Raw genomic sequence first — 16926 nt, 5'->3', positions numbered from 1 at the left:
CACGGTACATGGTTGAACTTACGCTGCTACAGCTCCTACGCCTGGATCGTGAATGGTTAGCTGGAGCACTGAGCCTACCCTCCATTGGAAGAACTCTGGAAATCGAGTCAAGGTGCTCCTTGTTGGCTGTCTTTCGACCTACTGGCGCAGCTTGAGGATAGTAGGCATGGCCAAATGTGGGACTGCGATCGGGGACATTACAGTGAGATTTGTGTCTCAGGTGGCACCACTGATGTCCGAGCAGCCAGGAAGTCGCAAGCTCGTGAGCAAATGTTTCAGGAAAATCTGCGGATGTCTACTGCAGCATTTTTCAACCTATACAGATTGCCGACGAGAAGTACAAGAGATGAAATATTCTCTATAATCGCCCGAGAGATGCCCTTCGACAACGGGCGGAACTGGTAGTAACATCTACCTTCGAATGCACGGAGCTCCTGTGTCTCCAGCACCAACGTGGAAATACATGGATGGCGACCAAGAACACGATGCATAGCTCCCATTGAGTCCCACCGGGATGAGTGTATGACTACAAGACTTGCTGCATCTGTAACTTGTCTGATGCTTGTGTATACGTACCCTTCATCTTGCCGACAAATACCCCCATGGCAATCAAGACGAGTAAGCTGCGGAACACGCTGTTCGGTCGCGACGGACCCTGCGTGATATCTTGACATAATCGACAGTATGTTCTCAGCTTTCACGTCCTCCAAGCGCCCTCGAGAGGTATATTCCAAGGTTACCCAGAATCCCTAGCTCTTCGGAGTTTCGCGCGACCGGCAGAAGAGTTGTGTGAGGTGTACGGCCCGCTGAAAGACGCCTCCCTGTGTTATAAGCGTGAAAGGGGAGAGGGCGGCCGACTGGCTGGAAGAGGAACACGGGAAAATGCCGGCGCAGCGAAGAGTCGCATCGCATCATAGTACGGGTCGTCGCCCCAGCCGTAGTCGATGAACGCGATACGGATACACATGCCACGGATACACTGACTGAAAGTTGATACTCTGCAATCTCATCCGCATGGCAGTTCAGTGGACTGTCTTGACTAGCCTTCCAATGTCTGTACGGCCAGTCGAGACTCGAGCCCCAGCGATTGGAGAGGTCAGCAAATAGGTATGACTTCGGGCATGCAAAGGACTGATTTTGTATAGGCGACTGCGGTACTACATACGAAAGCGGGAAGCTAGTACCACGTGGGTGTTGTTGCGGCGAATGCCCAGTTCTATTGTATTGTGACCGTGACCGATGGAACGGAGGTCTTGGGTCCTCGGATAGTGGCTTCGCCATACCTGGTGCGGCACTCGTGTCATGGCGTGTCTACTCCGCTTCTCACAGCATTCAGTGCTCCAATTCTAGAGAACAATTCGACCATTGTGAGCGGGCTTTGTCGCTCCGGCCGCCAGGCGCAGGCACTATGTAGAATACGCTGAGCTATACATCCACAATTTCACGGCTTGATCAGCCCCCGCTGTTGTCATCCGTCTTTTCGTACCAGTGAAGTGCTCCAATCGTGCAGTTGATAGATCTGATTGATTTCTACATCGCTTTCGACCACGGTGCTTGGGCTGTACCCGGAAGCAAGAGTGTGCCGGCAGAGCAAGGGCTCATTCCAACATGGTGTAAAGACCTCTGAGGGCTCTCTTTAAGAACCTGAACTTTCCTCCGCAGGCTCTTCCTTGTGGTGGTAGGTTGTTGCGGTACGAAGAGCTATTGGTGACGACGCAGCTGGCCGACCTCGAATGTCAAGGACTTTCCTCGCAACATCTCTGAGGAAACAGGTGTTCGCGTTCGATCCCACCCAAGCAGAATGGCCATGATAAACGAACATATCCACTATGAGGGATCTAAGTGGCGAGTTCTCTGGGGTAGCTTCGTAGACGCGATCTGCATGACCAGCTGGAAAGTATACTGTGCCTTCTTGATCATAGTCGTTTACGCATGCAATCAAGCTGTCAATAGTCGCGTGCTGAAAGACCCTGTCTTGCAGCTTCTCACCGAGGATGAAGCTCTCAACCAGGAGTCTCAGCTCTCTCGATTTCTTAGGATCCATGTCTCGAGCCTGTACAAGGAGTTTGCCTCCATAGAGCCATTGCACATAGATCTCAAAGGCGTGCGGGTCATCATCAGGCATGGCGATGATTCCGTCCTCGCGAGGAGTCCATTCTTCTTTCGTTGCAGCCCTGAAAAAAGCCGAGTCTTTGCAAAGAAGCTTTTCATGTATCGTCCACCGCTGACTCTCGTCTCCAGCTCCAACTTCAACAGTGCGGAAACCCCCTTGGAACCTGTCGAGCTTAGGGATGTACTGAAACCCCTCACGTCTCAGGTACTTACTGCTTCTTGTTGTTCACATTTCCTCTCAAGTCGATTGCCATATTGACTCACAACAATGAAAACAATACAAATGCTTGGATGGTCCAAGTGAGTTCAACGGCTGTGAACGGCCGACACGCACGGTAGGCGACGGTCACAGCTGGACCGCAGCCCACCACGAAACTCAGGGTCTGGCTACAGAATATCGAGCTGACTTGATCCTTGTACTTGCAGCTCACTGTCAGAGCACTGCGAAGCACCATCGGTACCTCTAGATCATCTCTATCGATTGTCGAGTTCGTTATGGCTGACTTACGACTAAAAAGAATAGATCCCTGCAGGTGCACCATCGTCCACAGTGTGATCATTCTTGCAACCATGACTGACAGCGACTCACACTTCTTCCATGAGTCTCTCTTCACTGTATTCACCAAAGCTGATGCCTAGTGATGATACGAGCTCGGATGTCCACCATCGTCCGCATGCAGGACACCCACATCGGTATTACGTGGTGCATAGAGATTGGTCGCTGATCCGAGCGCTCGCTTCGCTGCCGATGCAGTAGTAGCAAGGTGATCGGGTGTCGGACTCCTTCTGCGCATGAAGCACAAGCATGTCGCACATGCGTGTCGTATATAGAGCTGTGATGCAAGGTGAGCTTCTAACCGAAGAAACACTTCGTATTGGGCGGGCGATGAATGGCAAGAGCGAAGCGCCTAGGTTGACCCGTGGCTCGCAAGACGCTCCGAAATTATGCATACAAGGTTCGACCGACGGCTTGCCACAATCACTTGGCTGACTGGAAGCCAGTAATCTTTCGTTTAATATGTACATGGGAAGCTGAACCACGCCTGTACTCCAGGCAGGGCATCGAATCTGCATGTTGGTGGATATCATTCCGCCGCCGGCGTGTGAAGATCGTGCAGCCCACGGGCGCATGAGACTGACAAGGCCGACTGGGTTGGGGAAGTTGTGATTGCGTTGCAGCTGGGTCTTCGTGGTGCTGCCAAAACCGTGCCTCTGAACCAGACTTTCTAGTGAGCTGTCGTCTAGAGTCTCGCCGAAGATGCTTTAGGATATATCGATCAATGTCCGATCTTGTACTGCACTGCCGACCATGGACCGAGCCACGCTTGCAGTGCTAATTGGACTACTTCGAATACTTAGATTGCGGCTTCCAGTTACGATCTTTGTCCCGCAGTCTGTGTGAGTTATGGGTGCTAGATATCGGCTCGTGTCTACCCCATAATTGCTGGTATCTTGTGTCTGTGGTATTCGGATGCCGGGGTTTGGACTTGGCTATTCTCGGTGTCGTTCAGGTGTGCATGCCATCGTAAAAGGAGTTCCGTAGCCACCAATAACCTCCATTCGCCTCTTCACATTGCTTACTGGTGCGGGAATGCTTTCACAAGCATATGAGGAGTACACATAATATCCTTGGCAACGTGACGGCTGTGCCAGGTGCGTGAGGCTAGGTATGCCGCACACCACCTGTAGAGCTGTCCCGTCTAAGCCAGGGATGCACATAGGATGTTAGCGTGGTGGCCCCAGTCAGTCTTAAACGTGCGCATCGTGGCGTGATGTAACCCACAATGACATACATGAAATCGCTATAACTTGGCCGTATACCAGGTCAGAGAAGCCGGTCTGACATGGTACTTCTGTGCAAGACTATGAAGACCACCGAGAACGGACGTCACGAACCCGATACGGCACCCAGAAGTAGATCAATATGGAAGGATGTCGACCGTAAGAGCATGGAGCAGCAAATCCAGTTTTTGTACAGGAAACATCATGTTGCTGGCCGTGTATCATACACCGAGACTTCCACTTCCGACGTCGAAGAGACTTACACTATCCCGTTTGAGTTAGAGAGAAGCCTGGCAGATGATTTCGCATTCATCGCGGCATCTCAGCCTCAAGTGGGTTATGTCACTGCTGCAGTCGTCGAGCAGAGAGTGGGCGAAACCGCGTTGAAAGTGAAGCTGGCGGCGAATGAAGGCATATGCCCAGCTGTTCGAAGAAGCTTTGATGGAATAATGGAATTGCTCACGAAGCGCGCGACGAGAGGTATGGCTTCAGCCTACGTTCCGCAGGCCTTTGGTGAAGCTCACAAGATGTTAAGATATATCGCGACAAAGCTGTCAGACGCCGCTTTTTGACTTGATCTGTCGGCTCAATTGTAATCGAATCCTGGGACGATTAGGGTCTGCCCGGTTTCAGCCCCCAGGACACTTGAGTTCCATTCGGCGTCCATTGCATGCTGCGCTTCGCAATTTATTTGGCAAGAGTGGTGCGAAGTATGCACGGCAACACACAACGTCCGATGTCGAAGAGCTGAACAACGAGATTGCCGGTTTTGAGGTAGCCTTCAACGCACTAGAAACGGGGAGCTCCGAAGAGGTTGTCAGCAATGTGCAACGTGTCATCCGCCAGGCGTACCTTTTGACTGTGAATGGATCGCGATTGCCAGACCGCCTTCGCGCTCTGGGTCTATCCACAGCCCAGCTTGACGTAAGAGGAGTCAAAGAAGGACAGAAAGTTGCGAACTATTGGCGCATCACTCGACATCTGACCATCTGCGCCGAGCGCTTTTCTTCTCAATTTACAGGCGCAACATGGCTCCCTCTTCCCACGTACAAGCCATCTACAACGTCTCCCGTTCAATCTCGGCAATTTGTTCATGCAGAGATTCAGCTCTTGGTACATTACGAATTGGAGATGCCTGCATTAATGCCTAGGATAATAGGAGCTTCGAAAGAAGCGTGCTTACTCTGCGATTCGTTCATCCAAGCTCACGGTCGTTTCTGCTGTAGCGGAGCACATCGCCAAGTGTTCCCGCAATGGACAATCCCCGATTTGGAAGAATATAGCTTCGAAACAGCTGAACGCTTACGCTTGGCGCTGTCGCAGCTCTCGGTGGACGTGGGTAGAGAATATCTCAGATCTCAAGGGAAGAAGCTTCCGCATCGCCCTTTGCCGCCGCAGAGCGCAATCAACCTCAATTCGGTTCGGTTCGCTTCGCTCTCCACATCCACAATCACCACGAGGACACACCCTTTGAGTCAGTATCATGGTAGCACAGAACCAGGAGATCAAACGCTCCCTTCACTGCCGTCACAAGTTGCCAGTCCGGTAGTTGCCTCTACCAACAATGGACATTCCATCTATCGGGCCCAGCAGCCGGTTTGTTCGTCTATGGTGGAAGAATTTGAGACCGAGAAACCATTGAACCGACTAGTCGAGGAAATTCCGATCGAAATTCTGGTGGAAAGGTCTGCGTTTCGACATACGCAAAATATTCATATGTTCGCCAGCTTTTCAAGCTTTCCCGTTGGAGCAAGATTGCAGCAACGTGAGTTCAAGGGAGCTAGCGTGAAAATGGAAGATGGTCTCGGAGAAAGTTGCTTGCGCAAGATTCAACTAGTGGACATTGGGAAGGACGAAGTTCTGCTCGCCACGAATAGCGATGACCCAGCCGGTGAATTGTCGTTCGTTCTCATTAGTGAAGCTGGGGACGAGGTCCGTGTACGTTGTCTGTGGCAGACCTGATCATCTTCTATCCTTCTGTTTCATTTCTAACACCATTGACCACGGTCTAGCGGCTGAACGCAGACTTGGCAGCTGTTGGCCGTGCTTGAAGCTACAGCATCGAAAGTCGCCAGCGGAATATCTCGGTTAGGTTTTGTACAACCTCGGAGAGCAGAACCTTTGAGTCCGCTCATATTTTCTCAATGAGGAACTATGAGTTAGCAGCTACTGCTGGAACTTCACAAAGCAAGTATTCCCAATTAAGACATCGCCTTTTTCCTGCCCACGATGCTGTCGCATGGTACGCGAGTTCCGTTCCACCGCAATGTGCAGCGACCTCAGTATGCATCATATACATAAGACGCACTCTTCGAGCAGAAGAAAGACTTCGCGTTAGTGGGAGGATACGTGTCCGCATCAGAAAAGCGCAAAGCTTAGGCCCTAAACCTTGAACTTGTTTTGCTTCAAAATGCCCACCTGTAGTTTAGCCGGTTGTGCACTGCGGAAATGTTTAAAACCAACAAACTGGGTGAAGTTAACGTGCGTAGTGTCCGTAACGTGATCCGGGAAGTTGCAGAGTAGCAGCTACCAACTATTCTAGCTTGACTAACTCACTCATCAGATCTTCTATTACTAAGTACTCTTCACCACGAACTATGACTAGGTAGTATATATCTGTAATGCTGATATACTTAAAACTTAAACGTATATTAATGGCCGATGTTATTCTCCAGCGGTCTTGTATTATTCTCATACTGAATTGGAATTTTTCATTCTACTTTACAGGTCATTGTGGTCATACACGCTTTGGTGCACAGTACATCGAGCATAGTATTTGTATGCCTCATAGTTGAATATACCGCTCGCCCGTCGTGTTTTCTGCTTGTGATGACTCTTGTCCAGCTTCGTGCTATTGGTTGATTTCAACTTTCTTGTCAAAGCGAACTTACGCACGTCTTAATAATGTCTTTGATTAGCGCAGAGACAACCGATACTCTGCAATGGAGCTACGTAGACTGAATGCCTTTGGCGGTGTAGCGGAAAGAGGGTGTCGCGCCCCCCAGTGGTGGCGAGGGTGGTCGCGCTCCCACATTCATGATGCTCACGCGGCCGATGAAACCTGTGTTCGCAACGATAGCGGTCCCAAGATTTCGTCCTACGCATCATTGTGTGGGCGGACGGCATCATCGCCGGACGTCGCCACCCGAGTTGTGATGACAGAGCTTGAAGGACGTCTTCGCGAGCGCGAAACGGGCCGACACTGGTGAGAATAGGAGATGGTGATGTAGCCGAGGGGGCCAGCAATGCCCGATGGGTAACGAGGACGTGGCCCAGTTGTGGCTAAGACGGAAAATCTAAATCTAATCGCGCCCACATCGAGAGAGTGCGATGTGTTCTTACTTTGGAATTGTCTTGCCTGAGTATTCGTCGCTTCATATCTCCATCGCGAATGACCATATCTCAAAGCTTGTGGGGTAGGAACCAGCAGATCTCACATACAAAGGTCAGTGTCCTACAGCCATGTTGATCACACTCCGGGAAGCCGAACATCAACTGTTTCCTGGTCCGCTACCAAGGCCATCCTGCTCCCTTGAACTACTTTGCTGCGGATGCCAAGAAATACACACGACCATGAAGCACCGTTAAGCGTTGCACTTGTTCAACTGCTAAGTTCCTCATTGATCTATCCAGAGCAAGCCTAATCAGCACATCAATAGTACGTTTTGGAATGGTAGGTCGATATGCTCCACATTGTCGTCATTCATGTTGTTCAGTGTTTTGCCAAGTCTCCGAGAAACTCTTTCACTTCAAGAACCGACTCGAGAAATGCAACCGTTAGATATTCACATACAGTATTGTAGTCGTTATGATTAGTGCCCGCAACCTCGAGCTGTGGAATGCACTTCACCAAAATGTCTTGCCAGATGGCGAAACACCGCCTGTCAATGAACGCGATTGAGAAGTGTCGCAAGTATTCTTGGAAAAGGTCTACCACTGATTTGCAGCTGCAAAACGCGCTCAGCTTCAGCAGTTCTTTGACTTCAAGCCAAGGCGACCTATCCAGTACGCCCATCGTCCGCAGATGCAGCGACATGTGACTGAAGTGTAGGCTTAGCTTGTTTTCCAATGCTCTGTCATCAAAGTTGGTGGTGTTTATGTTAAGCGAGCTCATCGAGTCGTGTAGGTCGTTTCCCATATCTGCAACAATGTTCTCAACACTATTGGTGAAATGCTCCACCTCAAGTTTCCCAGCCTTATTTGCTCCTATAGTCCTGTCAGTGTTGGTACATATCTTTTTCTACATGAAGCTAACAATACCAGCGGAAGACCGAGAGCTAACGCCCACTCTGAGATCGTTCCCCCACTCTGTTTGAAGCCAAATTTCCGTTGTACTGACGGTAGACTTGGGCCGTTTCGAGAAGGAGAAATTGTCTGGGGTTTGGTTCCAAGGAGTGATGGTAGATCGCTGCTGACAGATGAAAGGCATTGACCCTGATGCTTGCGGGCTTTTCCAAGCGTGAGCTGCAGACATCATCAAAGGTCAACCCAACACGGAACGCTCCTTGACGTCGAAAATGGACCACCTTTGTGGGGCATTGGTGAGGCGCAGAATACAATTTTGAGTGCCGTTGTCTGGATGAACTTAAGAATTTTCGATTCTAGGTCCGTGTGCATGTCACCCGGAATGCGGCTATTGCCCGATGAACGTATAAATGGCAAAGCGTCCATTACATTCACATCGGAGATACCAGCAGTATTAAGAGAAGCGGCCAGCAGCAGATTGTGAAGACCTTCCAGAGTTTTGCAGTCCTTGATAGTGGTAGCTATGCCATCCTCAAAGGCATGCTTCTCCCGGGGCTAGCTGAGAACAATCGTGATACCATTGGTGACGCCAAACGGTCCAGCGAGTCCTCTTCTGACATTCTGTTCGTCTGGTGGCAGACTTCTGACGTTCTTCGCGACGTAAGATGTGATATCGTGGAAGTTATGGCGTTCGAAGCTCACGTTGGGCGTAGCCGCACCGACAGGAGGCGCAACAGCAACGAACTGGGCTTGGACTCTGTGGTACATCGCGATTTCAAGACAAATTTCGGTAGACGGCGTCTCGCCTGCGAGATAACTACGCACGATGTGGGAAAGCAAGAGTATTTGAACGTGGCAAGGCAGTGGAGCCACTTAGGAAGTCCGCATTGAGCTCAGCAATGCTAGGAGCGCCTGTAGCTTCTGACGGCGGGGCTCGGATCGCTAAAGCAAGGCGTCATCAGCTTTCGGGAGGCCAAGCTACTTGAATACCTCATCCACTTGTATGTTCCAGCATCAAAAGAGCTGCTCTGATATAGTCCCTGTGTGCACGACTGTGGAGAGCACCGGGAACATCGAAGTGCTGAGACAATGCGCGCATCATTCACTGCTCTGAAGATGGCTCTTACGTGTCACTGACTGCGATTTGGCTAACATGGCATCGGCTGGAGCGGTCGAAGGAATGGCTGAGCTGGTTGCCGAGGAGAGATCAGAAGCATACGAAGGATCCATTTTCGTCCCCAGACCAGGCGTCTTCTTTCGCTGACTTTGTTCTCTCAGTCCGTCGTATGACACGAGTCCCAGCATCCGGTTCTACTTCACATCTGCTCAGCAGCAGGTGTGTCGAAGTCTTCGTTGGCACGCGAAGAATTCCAGCCAACGACGCGAAGTGATGGTTAGCGGCGGACACGGCTCCCCGGGCGGCCCTTGCGGCCCGGGTGGACCTTGTTCCCCTCGCCGACCTTCAGGGCCCTGGAGGCCTTGAGGACCCTGCGCTCCATTCAAACCATGCATGCCATCTCGCCCTCGCTCACCATCTCTCCCATCTTGTCCGTCGCGACCGTCGCGACCGTCGCGCCCCGGGTCTCCGCGCAAGCCCATTTCGCCATCGCGTCCATCTCGTCCGTCCCGTCCATCGCGCCCCGGATCTCCCGGAGGCCCTCTTACACCAGCAGTTCCCTCCTCTCCTCTTGGTCCTTGGTCTCCTTGTGGTCCGGGTGGCCCGCGTCGCCCTGGCAGCCCTCGCGGTCCTCTCCTACACCCATTGGTCTCTAGCGCTTGAAGGCGATGTCCCTGCTGAGCCACTAATTCGGCAAGTCCTCGGAGCCCATGACAGGCCCGATCAACGTGTTCGTGAGGGCGATCAGGATTTGCGTTATGATCCATGGAGAGGTTTTGATTACGCTCTGATAGAGCGCCCACATGGCTATATAGCCAACGATCTCAAAGCTCGGTGTTGATTGCATGTGCAACTACGACTGACAGCCTCCTCGGCCTTCCAATGGACATTTCCAAGACCTCCACAAAACGTATGCGAGAGGCGCTGCAGCAGCGGTTCGCGTCTGGCTCTGCCCGAAAGCACATGGTCTTATTAATATGCTCTGCATCTGGCCACTTGGCTTCTTGTGATTGGCTGTGATAAGTTCATGACACGGTATCTCGCGTTAGCATAGTGTTGACCTCGCTAAGGCTTCGTCCTCGTGCGACAGCGGGATATACAGCCGCAAAGTGTGTTTGCCTGGAAGACCACGGTCGGTAGCGTGTGTGTCGTCCCTAATTGCTCTGCACGTGTGACCTCTCTGCATTCATAGCCTTGCCGAGTGGTCCCTGTACCTTACCCTGTCTCGAATGCACTGTTTCGGTTTCACGGCATGACGATTTGTCGAAGTGTGCATCTATCCAGATGCAAGTGTCTCAGCATACCGTGCGTCTCGGCACGCATAGAAGGGAGTTACCTGGCGTAGGACTTTCAGCTGCATAGCATAATTATTCCCAGCAAGAGCAAGGTAGAGATTGCGTGCAGCAACCTGAGCAGGGACAGGTACGGAATAAGCGTAGAGGAACTACTCCAAAATCATCACCCCAGCCTCCTCATCATATCTCGTTTTCGCTAATCGATACACGCTAAACTTTTCATCGTCCGAATAGCTGCGCTCCACACTGGCGAGAAAAGAAGGATACCTGGAATCCGATTGTGTCCCTGGAAGTTCCGCAAAGCATATGTAAAGCGAATGCAGAGAATAAGCTAAATGCCCCGAGCTTATGATTGTGTCTCTGCTCTATCACAATCGCCGTAGAGCATACGGAGTCTCGGTGGTCTGAGCGGAGGGTTGTTCCATCATAGCTTCTACAAACACGGATCAGATCGACTGGTATACGAGACAGCTTTGGACAATCGCTGCGCTGAATTACAAGCATCTCGATGATGCCTGCTTCTTGAGACAGCATTTAGCTGAGGAATATCGAATGGCTCTTTCCTTTCCACTGCTTCTCGCATACTCTCACTGCCTCTGGCCAGGCAACTTCTGGCACGACAGATCATCGCTCGGACGTTCCCTGCACTCGCCGGGCATCTTCCTGCACGGAGAATGATCAAGTGGACCGCCATCGTCACAAGCGTAGAAACCCAGAGGCGAATATGCCACAATCCTGTCACCCCAGCCTCCACCCTTGACTTTGCAGAGAAACCAATCTTTTCCAGCGTAGGCCGCATAATCAAGGTGAAGCTTGCACTTCTGGAACATGAGGTAATGAGTCTTTCCTGGTTTGATTCCTTGCTCACTGCCGTATTGGAACCAGGAGTTGCCGCAACGATAGCCGTGGTTGCGGGTCACTTTGGGCAGAGCTTAGCAGAGGCATCCTCAGAGGACGTATCGTGAAAGGCTTACCAGTTGGATGTGCGTGCAGCAATTTCTCGATGTCGGCGACGCATTGTACTAGTTGAGTCCCATTCGCTTTTTCGCTATCGGAGGACCAGACGCTGACCTTCGGCTTTGTTGCCGATGATTGGGCGGCCAAGATGGCGAGGATGAAGGTGTAGAGTCTCGTGAACTTCATTTTGGGCAATGAGCGTAGCTGGCGAATTTGCGCAGCTCAGGTCATGAAAGTGGAGTAGGATGGCGTAAGATCGGAAAATGTAGATAGAAAGCTCAAAAGTATTTCTAGCTCTTGATAGCTATTATCGCATGTAAAAGTTTAGAGAGAGACATTTTCTTCGGTGAGGTTTGAGGCCGCTTTACACCACTCTCATTCACTCCTCCTGTTAGAGTGCGCTGCTACGCCACTGCTGTTGAGTCAGACAGATTCTGTTATTGACATATCCAGGTGTGTCAATCACCACGACTAATGGGGTCCAGGGCTAGCTGCGGTGGCCCTCAGATGGTAGAGTCGACTCCTTAGGCACGAAGAGTGCAGAGCGTTAGAAAGGAGATAGTTCCATAGTCAGAATAAGCTCCAGCCAGGTAAGCACACGTACCACGGTACATGTGTGCCATGCCCTCCGAAACCTGTGTTGAATTTGAGCAATCATCGCGAACTGTGATACCGATAAGCCCATCCTGCTTGTGATGCGCACCACTCGCATGTGATATTCGGACCTTTGAGCTTTCGTGTTCGTGTCCGTTGATGCCAAAGCCGAAGATCAAAGACCAAAGCTGTGTCGGGCTGATGTCGGGGTTGTGGTAATTTGTGCTGTCGAGCAGATCACAATGAATCAATATCAAGCTCATCGGCAGGGATATGACTAGTCTTGCCTGTACCGCCCCGCAATCCAAGTTTCTCATTCGCTGTCAAGTCAATAACACCGACGACTACAGTTTTACTGTCGATTGAGTACTCAAAGCGTCCTTGAGTCTCTTCTTCAAGAAGCTTGATCCTGTCCAGAACTTCTCCCATAGTCACTCCCGCCTTGTTCTCCAACGCACCGTATTTCATCAACGGAGAAGATTCGACATATTGGTTCTCATCAGTGGGTAAGCATCCTTGCTTTGGCACTTGGAATTTCCAACCATATTCTACTACACGTGCCGGAGGTTGTGTGAGCAACATTTTCCGCCAGACAGCGAACGCTTCCAGTTCCTGAGGACGGGGCAGAGATATCAAAATGATTGGGGTTCTGCCACATGCGATATTCCAGTAGACAGCAGGGCTGTCGGCGATGAAGTACCCAGGGTCATGAAGCCTTGTGATCGCAAGCGGATTGAAACGTCCGACAAGCATCCTCGATTCCTGATACCAGCACGTATTGTCTGAGCCAGTCCGAGCATAACGTCCACTGACATCTGCCTCAGTTGCCGGCACAAGGCTGTACGTTTCTTGGTCAGATAGTCCATCCCGGCAGATGTTCACGTAGCGTGCTACTAGGCGTGGCTTCTCTGCGTTGCGAAAGAGTGCTTGCTGCAGAAGTTCGCTGCTCTTGACCAGTTCCCGCCACGACCTGCATATCCTTTGTGATAGTAGAAGATCTTTTGTCGGCAAAAAGCTCAGGATGAACTCCACTATCTCAGTCGGAAGAGAATCAATCGAAGTCATGGTGGTAGAACGCCAATTAAGCGAGCAGTATTCGCAAGACGCGATTACTTGCACATGCCAGCTTCAATTCGATATGGAAAATATGTCAAAGTGTGCTGGCTTCGGGAGAGAGTGGCGAGAACTCGGCGGCGCTTGCGGGTAGGCTCTCAGGGATCCGAAAAATTCATGGGTGGTCTATTATCGTCAGCGCGTGTCCAGATGTAATAACAAGCTTCTTGCTTTGATGAGACTGTTTCTGGGCGTGAAGTGGAAGTGTGGCTTCAAACATATCTCGTCGGTGAAGGATATCTTCGGAAACCCGGCGAAAAGGTTAATCCGGCTTGGCACCTTTGTTGAGCTTCGCTTCCGTTCCTGCCGTGGTCTCCCGAGGCTTTCACTTCACCTTGTCAGTCACGCAGACAACCTGTTTGCGGCTCAGTTCGACATTCGGGACATGGACACCCTATTTCATTCTAGACGTCGGAGCTTCCTTCCTTCATGAGGAAGCCGAATCCCTGCCGGCACGATGATTTCGAGAGTGGAGCCAAGAACCCGCCAGCAAGATGACCTTGAGATCATGAGATACCTGGAATCCTTTCAGCGTCTGGAGCAATCGCCACTCCGAAGGTAAACCCCTGCTACTACGAATGTCCGAACGGCGAGCAACAATACCTCCTCGTCTGCGGGTCATTTAGTAGCAAAGAAAAGCACCACCGCAATGCTCGACAGCACCGGGCCAAGGCCTCCTGATAGAAAAGCCAGAAAGCGAGCTTTCTCCAGTCTGACAACGGCTCCTCTGTCCACGGCGTTCCACGTAAATGCGTCTGACCCGCGATCCTCCCGCTGGGAGGCGAGCTTCTCCCGACAACAACTTTGGCTGACCACCATCCAGCCGGAACCGTTAGCTTATAATCGTCTAAAGATAGTGCATATCAGACTCTTCTTCGGGGCACGTTCCGGTACATGGCCAAACCTGGCAGCTTAAATCATGCGATATGTTCGGAAACAGGAGGCTGACTCTTGAGCATGATCACGTTTACCATACTGATGAGAACCTTGAGGACAGTAGTCATTGAGCGCGGCATCATGGTCTCTTCACGTACCTGCTGACATCACCACGTCTGACAGATTCTTGCCAATGAATTGGTTGCAGATCGCCTGATAGAGAAATTTGCACGTAGACGTCGAACTGATGATCATGGCCTTGTGCTCATGAGTAGAGTATGACCTGCTCCTGGGATGCTCAAAGTTCGCGAGCTGCCTCCAATTTTCAAGATTGTATGCAACCGCGCAGCGAACGGAGTCGAGCTCATACCATCTACCCTCTTGCGCTCCATCAACATGTTTCTCTTGCGCTTGGCCTGGTTGGCCGTGATGCTGACTGCTCACCTCTGCATCGCCTCGACAGTCAACACCACACTGCTCAGAAGAGTCAATCCATCAGGCGACGTTGATGGCAGAGCTCCAGCCTTCCAAAATATCTTCACCGTTTCGCACAGCTCTAACCAGATTCCGCAGAACGAAGTGTGCGACGACTGGTTCAGCCCGCATCCTGATGGACGCGGAAGAGGTCGGCTTGTCGCACAGTGGTCACAGATCTGGCATATGAACAGTGCAGCCATATCGCGTCTGAGAGATACGAAAGGTACCACCAATCTCGCCCGAGCATTTCTTGGGACAGACGTACGACCCAGTCGCAATCCGCAAGAAGACCAGGTGCAACTGGATGTTTTGGATGAAGCAGAGTGTCAGTCGGCCTTAACAAGTCCCTGTAGGATGTAGTCACGCTGATTGAGAACAGATAGCTTCAAGGATGTCGGGAAGAAAATGGATCAGCCCAGTGCAGTCAAGCCCATCATAGTGTGTGGCACTATCAATTGGCTCTGGTGGGTCGACCTGATACACCATGCTCAGGATGAACACGGAGAAGTAAGGAAAGATTGCAACGGCAAGCCGATTACAATACGCGAATATGAGGAGAGCCAAGGTACCCGCCACAGCGACATCTGTACGTGGCTATCCAGCGATCGGAGTACAAGAAGGCATGCACTGACTGTGATCAGATGAGCACTGGTGGTTTTGGGCACGTGGAGAAAAGATTGGACACGACGCGGGCTATGTTCTGATCCCAAAGTCTGAGTTTCCTGCGAACCATGACGGCTCTCCTCCATTTGAATTGCTGGAACGAATACCTGAGCCCGAGAAACAGCCATCTGAGGGCTGGGCTGTTGATGCGGCCTTGAACTATAACTTTTGTAAGGAGGGCGAATCTCGAACATTCACCATTGCGCCCAAGCATGTCCGAGGCCGACCAGAGATGAGCAGAGAAGTCGAGATCATCATACTCTGCCCCGAAGTCTTCAAGAGGTTCAGTACGGATCATCCAGGCAGTACGTTCCCGCCAACTATGCCCACAAACGCAAAGCTGGGGGAGTACGGCATGAATGCGCTGTCACTGTATCGCGAACTGGTACGAGCCTCCAACAAATATGGCCTCCGACCAAAGACGGTCATGCGTCGAATAAGCAAAGAGCATGATCGTCACAACACAAGAAGAGAGTAAGTTCCTAATCATGACCCACGTTTGGGAACATGAAATTGACTCTCAATAGCTTTCCTGGCTTCAAGAATGCTTGGGACGAAGTTCCTGGCAAGTTCGTTGAACATTGCCTGTCGGCGATGTACTTGTCCCTCTACGATGTGGCTGAGAAGAAGTCGCGGCGTCTTCGAAACTACCTGGCAGTGGATAGCGCAGAAAATCTTGTCTGGTTCGCTCTGGCAACATACTACGAGCAGAAGTTGAAGTGTGACTTCTCCAATGGCGTAAGAAGACCTGCGGGCAGCCGGATGCAAGAAGTGACACTCGCCCACGAAGTTGTGCCGTGAGATACGCGGTGTGAAAGATGACCGATAGGCGTGCGTCGACGTGGACTTAACATTAGAAATAGTTTTGGGAATGGTTTGTAAGGCGGCATGCAAAGAGGAATTGGCGGACATGATCCATTATATACATCAGCAATTGCCTGAGTGGGTCGGCAAAGGGACTTTGTATTGTGACTAGGAGGCTTAGGAGCCCTACCGATATGTACTGGGTGTATTCGAGATATGGCTGTACTATCCGTGGTAGTAATGCCCGCACGAGTGTTATCCCGATACTGGACCACTTGATTGCATAAATGCCTCCATCGCCACGGAAACCGATGTTGCGAAAGCACTGACATCTCACACAGCCCTCGATAGCGCGAAAGTCTCCGAAGCGAGGTCGTGAGCAGATCAGTTTTCGTCTTTACAAAGAAAGTCGTGCCTTGTACCGAAAAATTATGCATATTATCTGAAGTGGCCGTGATTCGGGCAAGTCTCTGCAGGAGAATCCTATCGCAGGACTATGGTGGAGCGCAGTTGCCTACTGTCATCTCGTGGAATAAAATGCCTGCAGTAGATGTTCACAACCGCGCATTCAATCGTAAGGTCTCGCTCAAGGTCATGAATCTTGTGCGCTGAGTGCGGCTGAGACCGTCTCATTCCTACTTCTCACGTCTCTCGGGAAGACCGGCGCATCTCGGTCACTGACCTTGATACGGTACAAATTCAGAAATGTTATGATTGCAATGGAGATCAGGTATGATTTGGGACTGCGAGCAAGGAATTCTGGAGCTGATTTGTACATATACAGGGAGCAGATACCTGAAATCATTCTATTGAAAAGTGGTGCAGCCTACACAAGTGAGCGAGTCTTTGCTCATCTATTCGATTGAACTTTCAGAGATACCCTCAAGCTCT

At 51.1% G+C, this 16926-nt stretch overlaps 5 protein-coding genes across 5 annotated transcripts; 2 read left to right on the top strand and 3 right to left on the bottom strand.

Annotated features, from left to right (window-relative positions):
* Positions 1-1636: 1636 nt before the first annotated feature.
* CKM354_001295300 (uncharacterized protein) lies at positions 1637-2366 on the bottom strand (the record flags this gene model as incomplete). Its single annotated transcript, XM_044808489.1, has 2 exons — positions 1637-2276; positions 2326-2366. 2 exons carry the CDS (start codon positions 2364-2366, stop codon positions 1637-1639), a joined length of 681 nt encoding a protein of 226 aa, XP_044664424.1.
* Positions 2367-3977: 1611 nt separating this feature from the next.
* On the top strand, positions 3978-5856 carry CKM354_001295200 (uncharacterized protein; the record flags this gene model as incomplete). The annotated part of the gene is made up of 2 exons (XM_044808488.1): positions 3978-4374; positions 4430-5856. 2 exons carry the CDS (start codon positions 3978-3980, stop codon positions 5854-5856), a joined length of 1824 nt encoding a protein of 607 aa, XP_044664423.1.
* Positions 5857-11138: 5282 nt separating this feature from the next.
* Positions 11139-11694, bottom strand: CKM354_001295100 (uncharacterized protein; the record flags this gene model as incomplete). The annotated part of the gene is made up of 2 exons (XM_044808487.1): positions 11139-11470; positions 11526-11694. 2 exons carry the CDS (start codon positions 11692-11694, stop codon positions 11139-11141), a joined length of 501 nt encoding a protein of 166 aa, XP_044664422.1.
* Positions 11695-12339: 645 nt separating this feature from the next.
* CKM354_001295000 (uncharacterized protein) lies at positions 12340-12855 on the bottom strand (the record flags this gene model as incomplete). Its single annotated transcript, XM_044808486.1, has 1 exon — positions 12340-12855. The coding sequence occupies one exon, from the start codon at positions 12853-12855 to the stop codon at positions 12340-12342; it is 516 nt and encodes a 171-aa protein (XP_044664421.1).
* Positions 12856-14487: 1632 nt separating this feature from the next.
* CKM354_001294900 (uncharacterized protein) lies at positions 14488-16032 on the top strand (the record flags this gene model as incomplete). Its single annotated transcript, XM_044808485.1, has 4 exons — positions 14488-14893; positions 14948-15154; positions 15210-15705; positions 15759-16032. 4 exons carry the CDS (start codon positions 14488-14490, stop codon positions 16030-16032), a joined length of 1383 nt encoding a protein of 460 aa, XP_044664420.1.
* Between the last annotated feature and the right edge of the window lie 894 nt (positions 16033-16926).

This window comes from Cercospora kikuchii, assembly GCF_019650295.1.
Source record: "Cercospora kikuchii DNA, contig_00009, whole genome shotgun sequence".
NCBI classification, from domain to species: domain Eukaryota; kingdom Fungi; phylum Ascomycota; class Dothideomycetes; order Mycosphaerellales; family Mycosphaerellaceae; genus Cercospora; species Cercospora kikuchii.
This window is presented reverse-complemented; position numbering and strand designations above follow the sequence as displayed.